The following is a 20,312-nucleotide window of genomic DNA, read 5'->3' on the forward strand; positions in this document are numbered from 1 at the left end:
GAACAGAGAGCTGTGTTTTGCTTCATTATTTTGACTTGATTTTGTCACAATATATACATTTTTAAATTGTAAATAACATCAAGGAAAATGTAAAATTATTATCTTTCCAAATGAAAGCGGAAGGGTGATGATCTAGCAGGGGTGGGGAACCTTTTTCTGCCAAAGGCCATTTCAATATTTATAATTATTTGTGGCCATATAAAATTATCAACTTAAAAATTAGCCTGCTATATTTGGTCAAACACTTAATTAACTCACCCCCCTAATGCCTGGGAAGGGCCTGATCAAATGATTTCGCAGGCCTTATGTGGCCCGGAGGCCAAACGTTCCCCACTCCTGGTAGAGGTTAAGAATGGTTGGGAAACCCAGGCTCCGGGTCGTCTCGCCTCACCCTGCTTCACTGCGGAGCTTCCGGGCTGGTCTCTCTGCTTTGGTCTCCTTCTCTACACCATTTTGTGCATTGTTTCTGATGACTCTTCCTTCAGCACCTTTTTAAGCCTATCACTTGTCACTGGCGATTTCCTGACTGGATCCTTCTGTTCGCCTTCCAAGCCAGGTGCTGTGATTCTGGAAGCTCACTGGGCTGAGGCAGCTTGGACTCTGCTGTTAACATTCAGGTGACTTTGAACATGATACAGAACCTCCCTGAGCCTCATACTTCTCACCTATAATTTGGGATTAAGTGTGACTTCTCTGTATAACTTAGTGCCAAAGTCCTTTGATGTAAAATGCCGGGCATGTCTTCCATCCCTAGCTGGCAGTTGCTAGGTAGGGATTGCGTTCCAACCTGACGTGTAGAGCTAAAATATAGCAGATTCTCAACAACTGTGTATTGAATACAGAGTTATTGCCTGGCACTCCCTGCCAGATCTCATGCTACCGTAAATAGGCAACCTCACATCCCACAGGACTTCTCACACAGTAGGTGCTCAATCAAGATTTTGTGCAGAAACAAAGAAATGGATGAATACAAATCCTAGTTTGGTCAGGCAGCCCTTTCTGATGAGAATATTTATTGAGCACTGATTTTGTGTCAACCATTTTTTAGAGGTTGTACATCCACTAGCTCATTTACAACAAAGCGGGGAGATTGCTGTATACGGGCCAAGGTTACACAGGCAGAAAAGGCTGAGCTGGGAAGTGACCTGGCAGTCAGCCTCCAGGGCTCCCTCTCCTAACCGCTCCACCAGAGCCTATTCTCCCAGGTGGCTTCTGCCTCCAAGCCCTTTCTCCTGCTATGCTCTTCATCTGGGAGGTCCTTCCTCCTGTCCTTCCACTGCCCTCCACCTTCCTGTCCCCCACAAGCCCACCTCTACTCCCATGGAGCACATAAAGCCCTTCCTGGGTACTCCAGCACCACAGTGTCTCTTTTTTTTCTGAACTTATCCTGCAGGTCTGCTCGTTACAGCAGAGCTTCCCAACTAGAGGACAAGGATTATACAGAATAATGACCGAATATCCTCCAGTGATACCTGCCTAACACAATACGTGTTACATAACAGGTTCTCAATCAACACTGATGGGATGATTGCCCAGCTCATTGGAGGAGTAAAATGATGATAGCAGCTGATGTGGAGTGTTTATTATGTTCCCAACCTTGAGTTAAGCTCTTCATGTGTTTCAATTTAACAACAACCTGATGAAATAGTTATCCCATTTTATAGATAGAAAATGAAGGGCACATAGCTAGTTATGCTGTGAAGTCTTTGATCAAGCTGACACGTGTGTAAGTCCATAGCATATTCTCTGACTCACATCTTCCATGGCCTTGGCCATAGGCAAACACAACTCTTTACACTCTTCAATTAGCAACAATTGGACAAGTTACATGGTAGCAAAGATGTTGGGTTTTTAAAGGAAAAAGCTATTTACCTGCAAGAGTTAATTTTCCCTCATAGAGAAGGTGTCTGTTGGTTGGTGACAGGATGTTTTCTGCCATGTGCTCTTTAAAAACGTGTTTCAGGCACTTGCAAAACAAGAGAGAAAATCAAAGAGAGGTTGTTAGTGGTTGGAAGAAGACAGGTTCCAGGAGCTGGGGCAGTGCACTCTGTCTATAAAGTTCAAGACATTTAGAAACGTTGGGAGATGGACACGAGAATGGGAAAGAATGAGCACATCCCTCAGAAGAACCACCCCAAGAATGGTGTGATGATGTCAGCCTCCCCACATACAATGCCACGTGGTAAAAAGCTGTAGTTCTTGCTCATAAAACTAAATTTAATATCCAGGTGGACAGCTGGGGACTTTGTAAAGACTAGTGTATTCCCAACGGAATGCCAAACATAAGTCCCAATGGATCCTTTTTGTACCTCTGGAATGAAAAACCTTTTATCTCTATCCCAAAGTGGAGGCCACACTATAATCTCCTGTAGATGTCTAAATTTTTGAAAATTGTCAAGCCACTTCACTTTTCCTTCAAGATCCCCTGAAAGACAAGGCACATTCAATATATTTTTAAATTCATGTGACATTACAGCATAAATTTTAACCAAGATGTACAGTAATAATTTAGAGACACTGCCCCCAAAACCAAACCATATCGTAGTTTCATTTAACATAGTGCTTGCAGTTTAAATGTCTTAGAAAAACTCATTAATTTGAAATCAGCCTCTTGCAAAGAGAAATAAAATTTAAATAATTTAATAAAGTAAGTTGAAATGTATTGTGCATTTTTATTTAAATAATACAAGTAAAGTCTCTGGTAGCTTTCTCTTATTCCCTACACCACATAGCCTGTAATTAGAGGAAGAAAAAAAGGGCCAACATATATTTTTGTCCTAATTATAAAACATACGTTTGCTTCATGATAAAGATATTTATTTCATTTTGGCAAAAGCTTTTTTTTTGAAGGGTTCTATTAATTTTCCAACATTTTATAATAACATTGTTATTGAGGTTTTGAAATTATTTGGGGAACATGGAGGGAAAATCATAGACCCATAGTAGAATCACATAGTTAGGGAAATTCTTGAGAATTCACCCTCTTTAAGCTCATAGACTTAAAGGAAGGCCACAACAATCTCTTTCCCAAACAATAAAAATCCATATATTATTGAGAAATCTGCAGAAAAGATACTGTTATCTTCTTCACAAAGCTATTAAAATGAGTAATAATCTTCAAATTACTTTAAAAGTTTTAAAGTCTATTTTTAATTGAATTTTTGTCTTATTCAGTTGATAAGCTTAATTCTAGTTCCTTGAGTCATGTTAGAATTTGAGCAAAAAAATTAAAAAACTCCAATTGCATGGTCATGTTACATTTAAACTTGCAGAAGAAAAAATATGTCATTTCTGTACAGCTGATAATCATAAACTTGAATTGCTCCCTTTTGACACTCCCAAGAAATCTTGGTTTGAAAGAAAACCAAGATGGCGGCATAGGTAAACACCTAAACTGCTGCCTCGCACAACAATTTCAAAACTACAATTAAAAGACAAAATGGACATCATTCAGACCAACAGGAAGGCTGGATGAGTGGAAATTCTACAACTAGAAGGAAAGAGAAAAGCACACTGAGACTCAGAGGAGCTGCAGGAGGCAGAGGTACGGAGGCGCACATGTGGAGAGGGCTGGCAACTGAGTGTGCGGCTGGCTTTCTCAAGTGGGAGGGAGACAAAAGCTCCCAACTGCACTGAACTCCAGTTCTGGGTGAGACTCTGGGTACTCAGACTCATTCAGGGAGAAACTGGACTGTCTGGCAGTGGGCGGAACTCGAGGCCGGCTTTCTCTCAGAGGTGCTTGCAGCAATTACCACGGGACACTGAGACACAGGGGCCTATTAGGGCAGGGCTGACAGGAAACCAATGCTGTCTGCTCTGCCCTGAGACTCTGTCTCATCCAAGCTGAGCACAGAGGCTTTTGCAAGTCTTGTCTCATAAGGGTATCTCCAGCACAGAAGTTCTCCCAGCATAGACACAGCTGATCCTCACAGCTAATTGGCCTGGAGGTCAATTCCTCCCAGTGATACCAACAAAAATCAAGGCTTAACTACAACAAGACTGTGCACATAGCCCACAAAGGGGTGCACCAAGAGTGTCCACCTCAGGTAACTGGGGAGGCTGAGCTACTGGGCCCTATAGAACACCTAGCATACAAAGCCACTCTATCAACTCAGGGAAGCAGCCAAAATGCGGAGACAAAGAAACAGGTCACAAATGAAAGAAATGGAGGAAAGCAAATGACTGGATATAGAGTTCAAAACCATGGTTATAAGGTTTTTCAAGAATTTTCTAGAAAAGGCCTATAAATTTAGTAAGACCCTGGAAGATATGAAAAAGGACCAACTAGAAATTAAGCATACACTGACTGAAATAAAAAATATTATACAGAGATCTAACAGCAGACTAGAGGATTGCAAGAATCAAGTCAAAGATTTGAAATACAAAGAAGCAAAAAACACCCAACTGGAAAAGCAAAAATAAAAAAAAATAAAAAAATATGAAGATAGTGTAAGGAGCCTCTGGGACAACTTCAAGCGTACCAATATCCGAATTATGGGGGTGCCAGAAGAAGAGAGAGAGCAAAATATTGAAAACCTATTTGAAGAAATAATGACTGAAAACTTCCCCCACCTGGTGAAAGAAATAGACTTACAAGTCCAGGAAGCACACAGAACCCCAAACAAAAGGAATCCAATGAGGACCACACCAAGACACATCATAATTAAAATGCCAAGAGCAAAAGACAAAGAGAGAATATTAAAAGCAGCAAGAGAAAAACAGTTAGTTACCTATGAGGGAGCACCCATATGACTGTCAGCTGATTTCTCAACAGAAACTATGCAGGCCAGACGGGAGTGGCAAGAAATATTCGAAGTGATGAATAGCAAGAACTTACAACCAAGATTACTCTACCCAGCAAAGCTATCATTCAGAATTGAAGGGCAGATAAAGAGCTTCACAGATAAGAAAAAGCTAAAGGAGTTCATCACCACCAAACCAGTATATTATGAAATGCTGAAAGGTATTCTTTAAGAAGAGGAAGAAGAAAAAGGTAAAGTTAAAAATTATGAACAACAAATACCTATCTCTCAACAAGTGAATCTAAAAATCAAGTGAATAAAAAAATCTGATGGACAGCATAAACTGGTGAATATAATAGAATCAGGGGCATAGAAAGGGAGTGGTCTGATAATTCTTGGGGTGAAAGGGGTGTGAGGGGTGCAGGAAGAGACTGGACAAAAATCGTACACCTATGGATGAGGACAGTGGAGGGGGGTTAAGGGCAGAGGGTGGGGTGGGAACCGGGTGGAGGGGAGCTATGGGGGGAAAAAGAGGAACAATTGTAATAATCTGAACAATAAAGATTTATTAAGTTAAAAACAAAAAAAGAAAAAAAAGAAATCTTGGTTTGTGGGCATATATCATGAACTTCTTTATTTGAATTTAATTATACAGAGCTACCCAAATAAACTTAAGTTATCAAAGGGTTGTTCTGTCCCCATTCCCAAATTTCAGTTCTAAAGATTACAGTTGGCATTATTTTTAGATTGGCCCTGGATTTCAGTGACCTAAAAATAATGAATGGTTATTTATCCTCCGGAAAGGCCCCTCATGGTGTTTATTCCTATTTGCTTTGTGTTTGTGTTCAGCATGGATATGAAAACAAAGCCTTCAAACATCTGGGAAGTAGAACTTTTCCTGCCTGAACTCACACGTGAAAGCCTTGGAGACGGCCACGTCCTGCCTAAACTTCTGCTGGAGTTCTCGTAGGGATCGCCAGGATGTGACTGGAACCCATTGTTGTGTGTGTTTGATTTCCCAGAGCCATAACCTCAAGTCAATGGAACTGCCTTCTAGGATGAAGCTCAGATCATTCCCAAGAGCCAGAGGGCCTCCAACCCTTCCATTCAGCTTCCACTGAGCTGGGTCACTTATCTCAGGGACTTACGGATTGACTTTTCCACCTTTTCCTTGATGGAGTAGATCACGATTTTCTCAGTGGCGTCTGTACTCCTTTTCCAGATATTCTTCAGCAGCAAGGGGTACCGGGTCAGCCTGTGCAGTGGGGCCACCAGCAGCTCAGTCAGGTGAAGCCGTCTGCACTGTTCATTTTGCTCACACCACTGGGGAAGCAAACGCAGACAGAATCACAAGATCACTTCTCCTGTCAAAGCCCTGAGAAGCCTGGGCATGAAACACTCTCAGCGATTTCACTTGGTAACAACATGACGCGACTGAGAGCTTGCTGGGGAAGCTTCTAAGACACAGACCAGACGTTGCCTTTGAAAATCCTTATTAATGTGTCTTTAGCAAATTCAGGGTCTGAAATGATGTTCTTAGATGCGGTTGAGAGGGACTATTGAATATTACTGACTAACATTGTTACTTTCCAAACAAAGAAGAGAGACTCCTTCTCTGGCTGTCTTGCCTTCCCAGTAATGGTGAAGAAGGCACACTTAGCATCAATATAATATCACCTCTCTATCCTCCTAAGTGGGGAACTTGTCAAGATGAAGAGATGCAGGAAGTTTAACATTTCTTAAGTTCCCTAGAGAACACATGTTCCCTCTGTGGCAGTGATAAGAGGTATTACTATACGTGTGCCAGTCTCATTTACCCTTTTCACCTAAGAGTTCGGCTGTCCCACTGGCTTCTCCTTCTCACTGGCCCTCCAGGAGATTTCTGTTTTTTGTTTTTTTTTCCCCCAGCTCTATTCCTCATTGTGAGGCACAATTAGGAGAATTGAGAATCAACAGATGGAGGGAAAAGGAAGGATTTTTGCTTGTTGGATCAGTTCCTTGACTCTCCTTTATTGAAGGGAATCAGGGTAATATGAGAAAATGAATAGAAGTTGAAGAGGCTAAATTGAGCTACATGCTACAGAGGAGAGAGGGAGAGGGAAGGGATAAAGACACAAACAATTTTCAATAGAGAGAGTTTGACTAAGAGGCAGCTGCAGGGTGTGCAAAGCACCAGGGAAACAGGGAAAGGAGCTCTAGTAAGTACTGCTGTGAGTTACACATTCGATTTCTATCAGGGGTCCTCAAACTTTTTAAACAGGGGGCCAGTTCACTGCCCCTCAGACCGTTGGAGGGCCGGACTATAGTTTAAAAAAAAAAAACTATGAACAAATTCCTATGCGCACTGTGGGCCCAGGATGAGTTGGCTGCTAAGCAGGACAGGCAGCGGCACCCAGCGGGCCGGATAAATGTCCTCGGCGGGCCGCATGTGGCCCGCGGGCTGTAGTTTGAGGACGCCTGCAATGGTTTTTGACAGACGCAACTAATCATGAGACTGGCTTATAAATGTGTTTCATCTGTTGGGCTGTTTATTTGAATGTGATGCTGTCTTGAACCTGAGGGGCTTGGCTTTTGTGCAGATGACACATGACTCATGGAGTCTGGTCTCTGGCTGCTGTGCACATAGGTACACCAAAAGGTATTACTAGGGGATGTGCGTTCTTCCTCTTCTCTTGTCCCCGCTACGCACTCACACCTGAGTTCAGCTCTGAGGGAGTCCTGCCCTTGCACTAGGCTCTCATCTCTTTCTGCAGGTCAGGCTCCAGCCAGGCCCAGGTTATCGCCTCTGCCTTGTGACTCAGACCCTGAAGGCCAGCTTTAGGCATACACTGTGGAAGGCTCCCTCTGCTTCCCCAAACATAGCTTCGCACATCTTTGTGCCCAGTTGTCTTCCCTTGCGTTTTAGAGATCTGGTGCAACTGGCTCAACTCCCCACCAAGCCCACAGCTCTCTCTAGGTATATACAAATTTATGGAATGATGGAGATTGGAATGGCTTCCTCTGGTCCCTGCTGGCACACACACTCTCTTCCCTGAACAGCATGTGCCCACTGATGCCAAACGTAGCCCCCTGGTGGGTGTCCTATGATGGTTTCCGCTGTAATCCCAAGCATGCCAAATGTTTTAGGAGTGAACATATTTACTGAATTCTTTGGGTTGTGGGGAGGGGTCAAATACACAGCCCACGACATCACCCCCACCCATTTTGATGGTGCCATTTTCTTCTTTGGAAAGAGAGAGCTGCTCTTCCTCTCTTTTCCCCTCTCCAACTACCCTTTTCCCCTACCCTCATGCTTAGCAATTTGCACTTGTCTTTCACAGCTTGAACATGTCCTTGGGGGTTTCACCCTCTCCCACCAGGAACTTCATCAAAGTATTTCTTTTGAAAACATCCAGGATTCTTCCTCACGGGAATTTTGCTGGGCGTGATCTTCTCCATTCCCTACATGCAGAAGGCAGGCCAGGAAAGTGAGCACAGGCTGGAGGCTGGAGGGTGGATGGGGCTCGAGAAGCCTGGCTTCAAGGCTTTCTGAGGGACCATGTTCCCTTCTCTGTACTTCAGATTCCTCTTGGTGGAAGGTACGAGGTCACCTCCACGTTCTCACCTGGCTCACAATGGCTGGGATTCTCACTGATGTTGGGAGAGATGGAGAAGGAAGCAGGAACTGCAGATGTGGAAAGGCCAGCGGTGGTAACGGGTGGAAAGAAGGGGTGTGGAGAGGCCTTAGCCAGTGGTCTCAGTGGCTGGTTTCCATCCTGTCTCCCTGGCAGCAGCATTCTAGCTCTGGTGTCTGGGAGCTCCAATAACTGATTTCTCAGAAGCAGTTAGTTATTTCCTCAAAACATAGCCCAGGGCCACTGCCCCAAATTTCCCCGCCACTGAAAACAGCTCTGGCTGCCAGCATCCCGAGTACATGTGAAAACACCCAATTTACCCCAGACACCAACCCGGCAAGAAGCACCAGTGGTAAATAATTTGAGACAAAGATGCAGGCAGGAATATTGGAAGGCTTTGGTGTTTCAGAAGCCTCAGAAGAGACAAAAAATATATTTGATGATTCTAAAAGTAGGTATAAATTTTTCTTTCATCCATTGGCTTTAATTTTCAGACCCATTAGAGGGAAAAAAAGAACATCTCTGTCAAGAAAGATTGGACATAAAAGGCTTTTTATGGATAGGCCTAGATCAATGAAGGATGCTTTTGCTTTATAATAAATGTCCAGTATGTTTAGGGTAACAGTGAAAGGAATTCAGGGGCCCGGTGAGTTGAACCATATTATCTCTCTGAGCCTCAGGGACACATGGGGACACATATAAAAACATTCTCCTCATAAATCTGTCTTGGTGGAATGCAACACTGTGCTGGGGCAGCCATTCTTAGAATTTTGGGAAATTTACTTAAACTCTATAAATCTCATCTGTGAAATGTGGGTAACAAGAATAATGGTGAGAGGTTTTATTGAGAATCCATACAAAGTGCCCCAAACAGTGGCTGGCACATTTCGAACACTCAGTCCAAAGAGTTCTTAGTGCTTGTTAACAGGACCCCAGGAAGAGCCCTGGCACAAAGTTCCAGTCTCTTTCTCTGCATCATTTTAATTGTCTCTGACAGAGAAGGGAGAATTCTACTCCCATCAATGTGCACCAACATAATGCACAGGCTTTCATAAAGCCACCCCACCTGGCATGGAGGGTAAATTCATCCCAGTGATGCAGAGCCCCATTCCAGGCAGCCCATGACACAACACAGGCTTAAGTTTTCCACTGACATTGTTTATGTCAGTGCATAATAGGTCAGCTTCAGACTGGTCTGAATCAAATCCTGTCTCTGCCCTGAACAACCGTATGTCTCAGCTAGTTGCCCAATTTGTCTAAATCCTTGAATAATGGAGATACTATCACATTATTCCACAGGGTTACTGTGTAGACCAGGAGTGGGGAACATCGGGTCTACGGGCCGTATCATTCAGTCTGGCCCTGCCAAGGCAACCGCAGGCAGGACTCGAAGTTCAATAAATCTAGGAGCTTTTTCATAGCAACGTAATTTTTAAGTTGATGATTTTGGATGGCACACAAATGATGTCATAAATATCCAAATGGCCCTTGGCAGAGAAAAGGTTCCCCGCCCCTGGTGTAGACAAAGAGATCATAGATGACTAGCAGTGGCTGGTCAAAGCAAGGGCTTGAGAACCAGCCCCCTTTATTATTATTTACTGCATATTATAATTGTTATATTACAAGCATTATATTTACTAGGTTATGGTTAAATTATTACTAACTCTCTGTGATGATGCTTTTGTTCTGTACTACGTGGCTGTAGAAGGCAGGCTCACCTTCAATTCCTCTACAGCCCCTTCCTGATCCCCCACCTGTTTCATGATGCTCACAGTTGCCAAGTGATGGGAAATAGCCCTGAGGAGCTGTAAATAATTTTGGTGGAAAGAGCAGTTGTGTTTTTTTTTTTTGTTTTTGTTTTGTGTTGTTCTTTTTTCTGCCTGAAGACCTTTATCCAGGTTCATTTTTGCCACTTATTGGCCACATGACCTTGCAAAAACCATACAACTGCTCTGAGCCTCAGGGACACATGGGTACAATGTAATCAACTTCAAAGTTTTGTGCCAAGGATTAAAAAGAGATGTTTGAGAAAGTGCCCGGTAAAGCATTATGCATTATAATTGTATGTTATCTTTGGATGCCGTGTATAGACACCTTTCTATGTCACAATTGGTATGCTATTTTCCACAGCTATTTGGAAACGGTGGCTGCGCCTTGTTAAATTAACCTCTGCCCTGGCTTGGAAGAGAGAGACATGGAACTGGCTTCTCCCAGTTTGGGGGCCAGGCTGGGAGTCTAATCATCAGCTTCCAGGGAAAACTTCTGTAACAGGATTATTCAGACATCTGGAACGCTAATGAGCTTTCCGTTTTTATTGAAAACACTGAATGGTTGAAGCTACAAAAAATAAGGCCGAGTCTCTCCCCCCAAGATTATCCTCTTTTCTCAGCCACGCTGCATCCAGGCCTCCTGGCATAGTCGGGTCACAGGTAAGTCCTGGAACCTGGGCAGCCTTTCCTCCCTGGCCTCTGAGGTGGTGCTCTGCAGGGGCTTTTGCAAGTGCCAGGAGAGCTAGTTTTCTGAAAAGGCTTGGACTATTTTCTCTGGATCATGAAAAGAGCTCTGGCATAATACTGGAAAGGTACAGCTCATACTAAAGAAACATCAAAAGAGGGGTCAAAGGAACTGGTGAAGTCAAGGACAATTCTTTCCGTGTCAGCTTATTAGCAAATGCTGACTGTCCTTAGCAGAAATGCTTTGCTCTGATGCTTTGGAGTCCATAGCCACCATGTTGTACAATTTCAGCGGCAACATCTGCATTGTACCCTATGAAGCACTCCAGGGGGCGCCCTTCGCACAGAATACAATGTAAGTGCTTCTCCAAGCTTGTGTGCAACAGGATCTTGCAGGGACCAAATCCTACAAGAGCCAATGTTCTAGTCACAAAGCCTCATTCTTAGTCTAGCTTTCTCCTTCCATTGTACTGACTTCGTTCTCAAACACACCAATGAACACATAAAACATTGGTAAGTCCCTGCCAAAAACTGAGGAGGGGCATTAGATGAAACAATGTTTCCAGATGTGCACCATTTAGAACTCCTCCATGTGCGGTGGGAGATGTGTTGATGAGGAAAGCAGATTTGTAGTTCAAGTGCATTGTTGATCACTTATTGTTCTTCTTTCTCACTTATTTAGGGTATAACTCCTAGGACCTATTATACCCCAAAGAGTCACAGGAAAATTATAAAAGAAAAGAAGATGGTACTTTACTTTTAAGTAAATTCCGAAGTCCTCTCTCTGCTTCAGGCTCTCAAGGTAAAAGACAGCGGCGGAGTAGTTCAGGCAGTAGGTCTGGTGGCTTTGACAGAGGCTCCCTCGGAAATACTGCAAGAGAAGAACAGGGAGAGCACAGGCAGATGGCCTCTTTCCCTTCACTGCCCTCACTGACGGGCACAGGGAAGAGGGGGAGTCAGCATTATCAAGCAGGAGTACGACCGTGCGACTAGGAACAGGTTATCTTCACAATAAACATTCTTTAAAAATAGTATTCCCATAAGACACAGTTAACTCCTCAATAAAACACCCCGCTCCCCTCCTACTTAAAATTCTATGTAGGTGTCTTGATGTAATTTACCTTTTGCTTCTGTTTATGCTTTGTTGAGGTCTACACTCCCTGCATGGCGCCTGGTAACAAATATTGCTTTTGACTTCAGGGCTTATGTTGGCTGATATTAGGATTATGTTGGTAAGTAACAACATTTAATTTTCATCAACTTTTCCTAAAAAATGTCCATAAATGTAATTCTCCTGCTGGCTTCTAAAACTGTAGAGTCAAATTCGAGGACCTCTCCTAAGTGTACGTATAGATTTATGCAATGGTCAAACGGAGCACCCTGTCTCAGGTAAGTGTCTTTCCCGGGAGTGAGTTATTCTTTTCTCTTCACCAAAGCTTAACTGGCAGACACTGTCCTCAGGGTCTCACAGCATCTGCCATGTTGCTAAGCCCATGTACTCCTTGATTTATTGATTGATGTAATGAGTAATGGGTCCCACTGATAAATGTGTAATAGTGTCATCATGTGGTAGAATAAGATAAGGAAGACACACTTGTTGGCAATGTTATAACTACATTTAGCAGAGAAAACAGACCCAGCCTAAAAAGTCACTAAAGGAAGTGGCAGCAATAAAGGCAGAGATAACGAAAACCTAGACAAGTATTTTGTTGTAAGACAGAGGAGAAAACACGATGGGGAAAAAATGTCAAGTTTTGGCTCCAGCAGGAAGTAACTTGAAGGATGATGTAAATTTATTTTTGGACGTGGAGGGGGTTGGTAGCTTGGAGAGAAAGGGCACGGAGATCCTTGAGAAATGTTATTACTAGGAGGCAATGGTTAAGATCATGTGTGGTCAGGCTTAGAGACCCGGTTCTACAATGTCTCAGCTATGTGACCTTGGCCAAATGATCTGACCTCTCAAGCCTCCGTTTCCTTTTTAGTGACTTGCTCACATGAGTCATGTGTGAATAACAAAATGCTCCAATCTCCCATCTGGTGAGCTTCTTATGCGGCTGCCTTACTGTTCATCTGCTTTCCCTTCCTGGGGAGGATTCTGGGTACCCACTCTGCTGAAGGTGAGCGTGGTCATGTGACTTAACTTGGCTGATAAAGTGTGAACAGACCTGCCATGTGTTGCTTCTGGCAGAACCTGAAGAGTCTGAGTGCTCTGCCCCAGTCTCCCCAGACTGGTAACATTCCAGTGCTGCTCCCTCAGCATGGGTCCCAGAGAGAGGACTGTGACAAAGAAGAAGTAGGCCCAGGGGAGAGAGGAACCAAGCTATTGAAATTTGGGGATGGTTACTCTGATACAGCCAAATCTAACCTGATTGATAAAGGACCTTTTCCATTAAGGAAACACTTGTGTAACCCACCTTTGCACACCTGTAACATGAAGCATATATATGTGGGCTGAATTATGGACCTTAAATAAAGAATATGTTAACATATAAGAGCACTTATACTATGGTGGGATGCTTGTGTCCCTCTCAAATTAATATGTTGAATCCTAATCCCCAAAGTGATGGTATTAAGAATGGGGCCTTCAGGAGATGATTAATTCACAAAGGGGTAGCCCTCATGAGTCAGATTAATGTCCTTATAAAGAGCCTCCAGAGGCCTCCCTAGCCCCTTCCGCCAGGTAGAATGCAATGAGAAGTCTGTGACCGGAAGGGAATCCTCATCTAACCTCAGACTGCCCCCCTCCAAACTGTGTAAAAGAAATTTGTTGTTTATAAACCACCCAGTCTGTAATATTTTGTTTTTGCCTGAGCAGACTAAGACAGCTTACATGTTTTAATGAGAAGTTGGCATTTCTCCAGACTATTTACTTAAAATTAAATTTAAAAATTTTCTGACTCTAAATAAATCGAGGGAACCTAAGACTTTAGCTACTTCCCAACACTTTACATTCTTCTTTTTGTTTTTCAAAGTTTTTCTTATTCAAATCTGTTTTCAAAGTTCACATGAGGATCTCCTTACTTTATACCTAGTTTTCTATGTGTTTTTGCCTTGTTAATATACTCCTCCTCCCGCATGTCTCACCTCAAACATCTCTGCCCCAGGAAGAATTTCCTGTCTGTAACTGCCCCACCCACTACCATAGCCAGGAACCTTTCCTTCATAATATCTATGCTCCTGTTTTCCTCAGCATTGATCTCAATTTGATTATATAATTATTACTGTAATTCTTAAATTAATCCCTCCCCCACTAGATTGAAAACGAGCAGGAGTATGTCTGGTTTTGCACATTATTGTGCACAGGGTCTTGGCCCCACACATAACCTTTAGTAAGTGCTCAATAAATCTCAATCCAGCTTTTTAGAGTGGATTGTATGAAGTCAAATTGTGCTAAATGTGAATAGGTAGAAAATGGACTAAAAAGCTCAAAGAAAAAAAAGTAAATATCATTTAACAAACCAGGGCCCCAGGTTTTCCTCTTTTCTTCTTCTTTCAGACCGGAGGTTCTATTAAGGGTGCTGATAGGTTTGAAGGGTTATTTATTTATTTATTTATTTTTGTCTGAAAGACTGACACTTTTGTTAGAAGAACAACTGAACCATGTAATTGGCCTACACAAACTATTGCCATGAATACTGCTTTAAATTGAAGTCATTTAAAAGACAGACTTGGAAATGGCTTTTCCATGTGTGTGCATTTCTGTGTTAATAAAACCCACATGGCAGAGGTGACAATGGGAAAACAGAGTTTGCAAGTTATTTTTGAAAACGTCTGTTGGCAGAGAAAAGGATGGTTCCTTTGTAGAAACAACAAAAACAAAAAGTCAATAGATATGAACAGCTATCCTGAGAGAGGGTGAATTTATTGCATGAGTCTGAGATCTCCCGAAAGGATGTTACCTTCGCAAGCACGGAAATGAAATCCATGGGTGGTGAAGCCTCAGAGGCATCGAAGTAGTCCTTGATGATGGCAAAAAGACTGCTCACAAAACCAAAGCTTGTCTAGGGCCAGAGAGAAAGGAAACAAGAGTAGGCACACACCCAAGGGAAGGAATAAATATTTGATGAACTTAAAATATCATTCTACAGCTGTTTCTCATTACAATTTACCTCTTGGCAGCAAAATTCAGATTTATTTTCCTTTTCAATATACATTTTCTTGTAAGTTTTTTTATGTAAATAAATTCTTTTTGAAATCTCTCTTCTCTTCCTTTTGGAGGAAAGATATTATTTATTTATAATATATGAGAAAAGGACATTTATTTGAGAATAAACATTTATGAAGGCTAAGGAGATCTTGAGAATATGTTTACTTTCTTAAAAAGCCAAGTTAAAATGAAAAATGCTACTGAAGGCTGATATATGTGATCTCTTGGCAAGAAATCAATGAATGTTTAGATTTCCTTCTTATTAACCTGACCTCCTGACCATAATATTATACAGGGGAATGAACCACATTCTAAATTGCAGCGTGGCATACAAGCCACAAGAATAGAACAAACATGCATTTTCATGACTCCTTTGGTGAATTTCTAAACATGTCTCTTGGTGTCTTTCTACTTTGGCTCACCTGACTTAACTCCTCCAGATTTGCAAAAAGTCGCCATGAATCCACATCCAGGAGATATTCGCAGGTTTGTAGATATTTTAGTGTATTCATGAAGATCTTTTTTTTTTAAAAAAAAGAAATGCAGATTACCTTCTGTTTTTCAGTTTTGAAACTTGCCCTTTTCAAGAGCATTGAACATAAACCTCCTGACCACAACTTTACAAACCAGTTTAGAAATCAGTATTTTTGAGGTTTCAGAATTTTCCTAAATATCAATGGTGACATTTAAGCTGCATAGAACATATGGGAAATGTGCTCTTCTGCATGACAGCGTTGTTGCTAATATGCGCCCTGACAACATTCCTGTCGAACATAATCTGTTCTAATGGGCTTTCTAATGGGCTTTCTCTGCCTCCCGGAGTCAAGAAATCTCACAGGTTCTCTTCTTATCAATAGCACTAATGTGAGACCAAAACAACTTCCATGCTGAATTCTCATTTATACCTTTCTCTGCAAAAGATCCAAATATCTTTTACTTGCAGGAAATTAAAAAAAAGAACTAATGAGTTAATATCTGTAACTGGTAAGATGCTTGGATTTGGATAAAGGCACTAACTATGAATGAAAGCATTCAGGGAGCCTCTGTGCTATTGTTTCTTGCTTTGATGCCTTCATACAGCAGGAGACTACTCTACAGCAAGTCAAGAAAGAACTGCAATCCTCACAGATAATCTTCCCGGAGTCTATAAACTAAACAATGATCAACTTATTGGCAGAAGAATGCTTTGCAGAAAATAATGACTGACATTTGTATGTCACTTGATAGATTTCAAAGAAAACTAATCTGATGATCACAATGCTGAGATGCCATGAGATAGACAGAAATGGTATTGTCATCCTTCTTTTAGAGCTTAGGAAAGGGATTGTCAAATGACAGCCTGCGGGATAGATCAGGCCTGCTACCTGTTTTCATAAATAATGTTGATTATAGCACAGCTATCACATTCCTTTATAAATAACCTATGGCTTCCTGGGCACTGCAATGGAAGAGCTGAGGAGTTGTAATAAAGACCACAGAGTCTTCAAAGCCCAACATACAGGGTGAGGCAACAGTAGGTTTCCAGTTGTGAGTATGCGAAACACAGGGTTTATTCTTGTATTATTATTATTAATTATTGTATTATTTTCCACACGAACAACAACTGTAAACCTACTTTCGCCCCACCTTGTATTTACTATCGGGCCTTTACAGGAAATGTTTGCCAACCTCTGGTTTAGGAAATGGAGGACTAGACTTTTCTAGGGTCACATGACAAGTCAGAAACAGATCCAGGACTTGCACTTAGTTCTCCCTAAGTGCTTTTTTACACAGTGTTTTTTCCTGTGCAAGATAGTAGGCGGGATTAATAAGTATTCACGGACGGAGTCAAGCTTGGGAGCAATATGTCTCTTCCTCCCCTGTGCTCTTGGAAGGCAATGTCTCCCTTGCCATCCTTGCCCTGTGGTTCTCCTATAAGGATTATTTGCTCAGAACCTCACCAGATCCGGCTGCAGCACTGCACTCCCTCGGGGACACCATTTACCTGGTAGCCATTACGAATACACCATGTCATGCAACCCCACTGCGTCACATGTGGATGGCTGCCTGGGAATCTGTGACGGTGGCCCTGCAGCTGATAAAACACATGCTCCCAGCACTGCTCAGGGGGAACAAGAGCTCAGGAAGTGGAAGCTGACCACCGCTGGGGTGGGTGCCTGCAGGATGGTTCTGCACTCCCTGACTGGAGGGAGAGGTGTGTAAGCACATGGTGAGAATAGGTAGAGGCGATTCAGACATCAGATGGGGGAGCTGGACTAGTTTACTTAGAAGACCTCCTCCAATCCTGGCAGACTATGTTTAAGAAAAGAAAGAAGAGACAACCAAGTAGTAGATAAATAGCAGATACAATTTTTAAGATCTCCTAAAAGAGGGGAACTCCACCCCCAACTTTCAGTTTTTTGTGTGGAAGAGGAAAACAAATCCCCCCCAAATCAAAATAATATTTCCCATCTATTACAAAAAGTAAGCCCAGCATTACCATCTTAAGAACTAATAAATGGTCCAAGAAATAAGTGCATTCGCTTGTGAAAAGTTCCCACACGGCCTCTTGCTGCTTTCTCAAGTCTAATTGATCAGTAGGAAGTTTCTGATGTGTTGCTATGACTTCATTCCAGGTCTTACCCTGCACATGGGAAGAAAGAAGGAACAAAACATTTCCACCTTGACCTGTTCTCCATTAGCTCTGTCCTGCACTAAGTATGGCATGAACATGCAAGCATCCCTGAAATCCTGGTTTCCTGCCCAGACTCCGGCATGCCTCTCGGCAGTGGCTCCTCCAGCTGCCCAAACCACAGTTCTCTCTGTGTGGCTTTGGGATGCACGACATATGTTATTTTTAGCTTAAATAAGAAGGGATTCACATTGATGTTGTTTTGCATTATACTTGAGAATTTCATGAGCCTTTTTCAGTTTATTGCAAAAACCCCCTCAAAGAACCCCAAACTCAGAACTGGGAGGTCTGATCCAGGCTTCCCTGCTAAAGGTTATTGAAATTAATGACATAAAATGAGAATTTTAAAGTTTATAGCGACCTTTAGAAATGGTCGGCTCAACAACCAGCTATTTCTTAAACTAGGAAATTGAGGCCCTGAGGCGAATGAGTAACCACTGCTAACATGTGGACAGGCCTCTGGCAACCATTGTTTTTGTTAAGATGAAATTACCTTCCTGAGGTTTCCCTGGGCATTAGAGAAAGCAGACCCAATTCAGCCCAGCTCTGGGCTTCTCTCCTGCACTTTGCTGTGATACGAACAAAGACAATAAAATAGTGACTAAACCAAGGGAAAAAGCCATGTCACTCAGGAAGCAGTTTGTGAGATACCTTAAGGCTGTGGAATTCATAGCCCCCGAAGTCTGTAATCTTCACAGAGGAGAGGCGCTGTTCCAGATCAGATATGTGCTTGTGTTTGTCTCTGCCCTGCTTAAGGATGGTTAGAAACAGGATTTTCAAACAGGAATTCTTCAACGACATGACTTTGGTAGCATCTCCCATACGTTCATTCTCTAACATACATGAGAAGAGACTGTACCTTTTGTCGATAAGCCACTATCAGTTGCAAAGCCATTTCCCAGCCACAATCTGACTAATAGGACCACGGAATGTCCAATCTGGAGGACAGAGGCTGGTGAGGCTGTCTGATCCAAACCTTTCATTTTACTAATGAAAAAAATAATCCAAGGCTTGGAATAGTTGTATAGTAAATAGATGGACTCCAGTCTCACACCCACCCTGTGGGGTGATGTAATGTCTTTCACAGTTCTAGCTTTTCCAAACCCAGGATTATAGGACTTGAGCATCAGAAGTTTCCTCGGAAGCTTTAGTTCACCCTTCAGTTAGCAGATGACTGGGCAAAGCCCAGAGTGTTGAAGGAACTGCCCAACATGATAATTCGCTGCTAAAGAATACTAGGATATGCTGGAAACTACTAGTCTCTTTAGGGTGAAACCACCCACTTACTTGTTATTGTTTTTATTTTTTAACTAGAGGCCTGGTGCACGAAATTCGTGCACTGGGGGGGGGGTTGTCCCTCAGCCCAGCCTGCACCCTCTCCAATCTGGGACCCCTCGGAGGATGTTCAACTGTCAGATGTCCAACTGTCCCTGTGGGATCGGGCCTAAACCGGCAGTCGGACATCCCTCTCACTATCTGGGACTGCTGGCTCCCAACTGCTCGCCTGCCTGCCAGCCTGATCACCCCCTAACCACTCCCCTGCCAGCCTGATCGATGCCTAACTGCTCCCCTGCCAGCCCGATTGCCCCCAATTGCCCTCCCCTGCCGGCCCGGTCACCCCTAACTGCCCTGCCCTGCAAGCCTAGTTGCCCCCAACTGCCCTCCCCTGCTGGCCTGGTCACCCCTAACTGCCCTCCCTTGCTGGCCTGATCACCCACAACTACCCTTCCCTGCCAGCCATCTTGTGGTGGCCATCTTTGACCACATGGGGGCGGCCATCTTGTGCAAGGGTGCGAGGATCAATTTGCATATTACCTCTTTATTATATAGGATAATATTAGTTTTAAAAAATCTGATTACAAAGGTAATAATTTGAGAAACAAAGAAAAACACTAAGAAAATCTAAGCTACCTATAATCTTCACCCCCAGATAACCACTGAAAACCTTTTTCTGATTGTAATTATAATTAATTTTTAATGGTGTCATATTTGGACATCCTTTCATAACTTGCTTTCTAAACTTACTATATTGTGACTTTTTTTGACTTGTTCACTACTCTGTTTCAAGATCATAAATAATCCTTAAAAGGATTCATTTTACCGCCCATAACAGGGAGCAGCTATCAAAAGAAGTGCAAGGCTTCCTAAGGGAAATTTGGCTGCATTTGAAATGAATGTTTATCACAAATAATTTTTAAACTCGTCCTATTGTCTCCAGGTCATGATGCTTTATGTTAATGAGCAGGAGAACACAGGGGTTATCTGTTAAGCAGCTCCCCATGTGTCTGAGAGGAGACCCTGTCATTTCAGAATGTGCTGAAGATCTGTGGCTGGTTTCTCTGGTAGGGTTATGGCACTGAGAGAGATAATCTATTAGAGACTTGTTAGCTTCCACAGTAGCTAAGAAATCTTGGAGAGGGTTGGGGACCGCCTACGGAAACTGGGACATATGCCTTGTGGTGATGTCTGAAACCATAGCGACTGCTTGTTGTGGAAATAAAAAATCAGCAGCCTGTTGGAGAAGAAAGAGGCTGAGACAATGGGAGCAGCATCAGAGCTGTGGGCAGGTAGGCACCAGCCTCTCATAAAGGGCACTCGCTATGGCTTTCCATGGGTCTGACCAGACTCCTGACCAAATGCTTGGTGGGTACCAGTGAGAAGGGAGGGGACAGTCCTCCCAGAGAC

The 20,312-nt window shown here is 42.8% G+C and overlaps 1 protein-coding gene across 1 annotated transcript in view; it reads right to left on the bottom strand.

Moving 5' to 3' along the window:
* PLEKHG7 (pleckstrin homology and RhoGEF domain containing G7) overlaps window positions 1–20,312 on the bottom strand; it is a gene marked incomplete at both ends in the record, with an annotated part of 80,127 nt that overhangs the window by 11,368 nt on the left and 48,447 nt on the right. The window contains 8 exons of the mRNA XM_080660163.1: window positions 1,873–1,966; window positions 2,310–2,425; window positions 5,891–6,065; window positions 11,567–11,680; window positions 14,709–14,810; window positions 15,379–15,474; window positions 17,436–17,579; window positions 18,279–18,374. Of these exons, the coding sequence (XP_080516289.1) occupies window positions 1,873–1,966; window positions 2,310–2,425; window positions 5,891–6,065; window positions 11,567–11,680; window positions 14,709–14,810; window positions 15,379–15,474; window positions 17,436–17,579; window positions 18,279–18,374 (937 nt within the window). The remainder of the gene's footprint in view (window positions 1–1,872; window positions 1,967–2,309; window positions 2,426–5,890; window positions 6,066–11,566; window positions 11,681–14,708; window positions 14,811–15,378; window positions 15,475–17,435; window positions 17,580–18,278; window positions 18,375–20,312) is intronic.

The sequence above is a fragment of the Plecotus auritus genome (genome assembly GCF_963455305.1).
Source record: "Plecotus auritus genome assembly, chromosome: 3".
NCBI lineage: Eukaryota > Metazoa > Chordata > Mammalia > Chiroptera > Vespertilionidae > Plecotus > Plecotus auritus.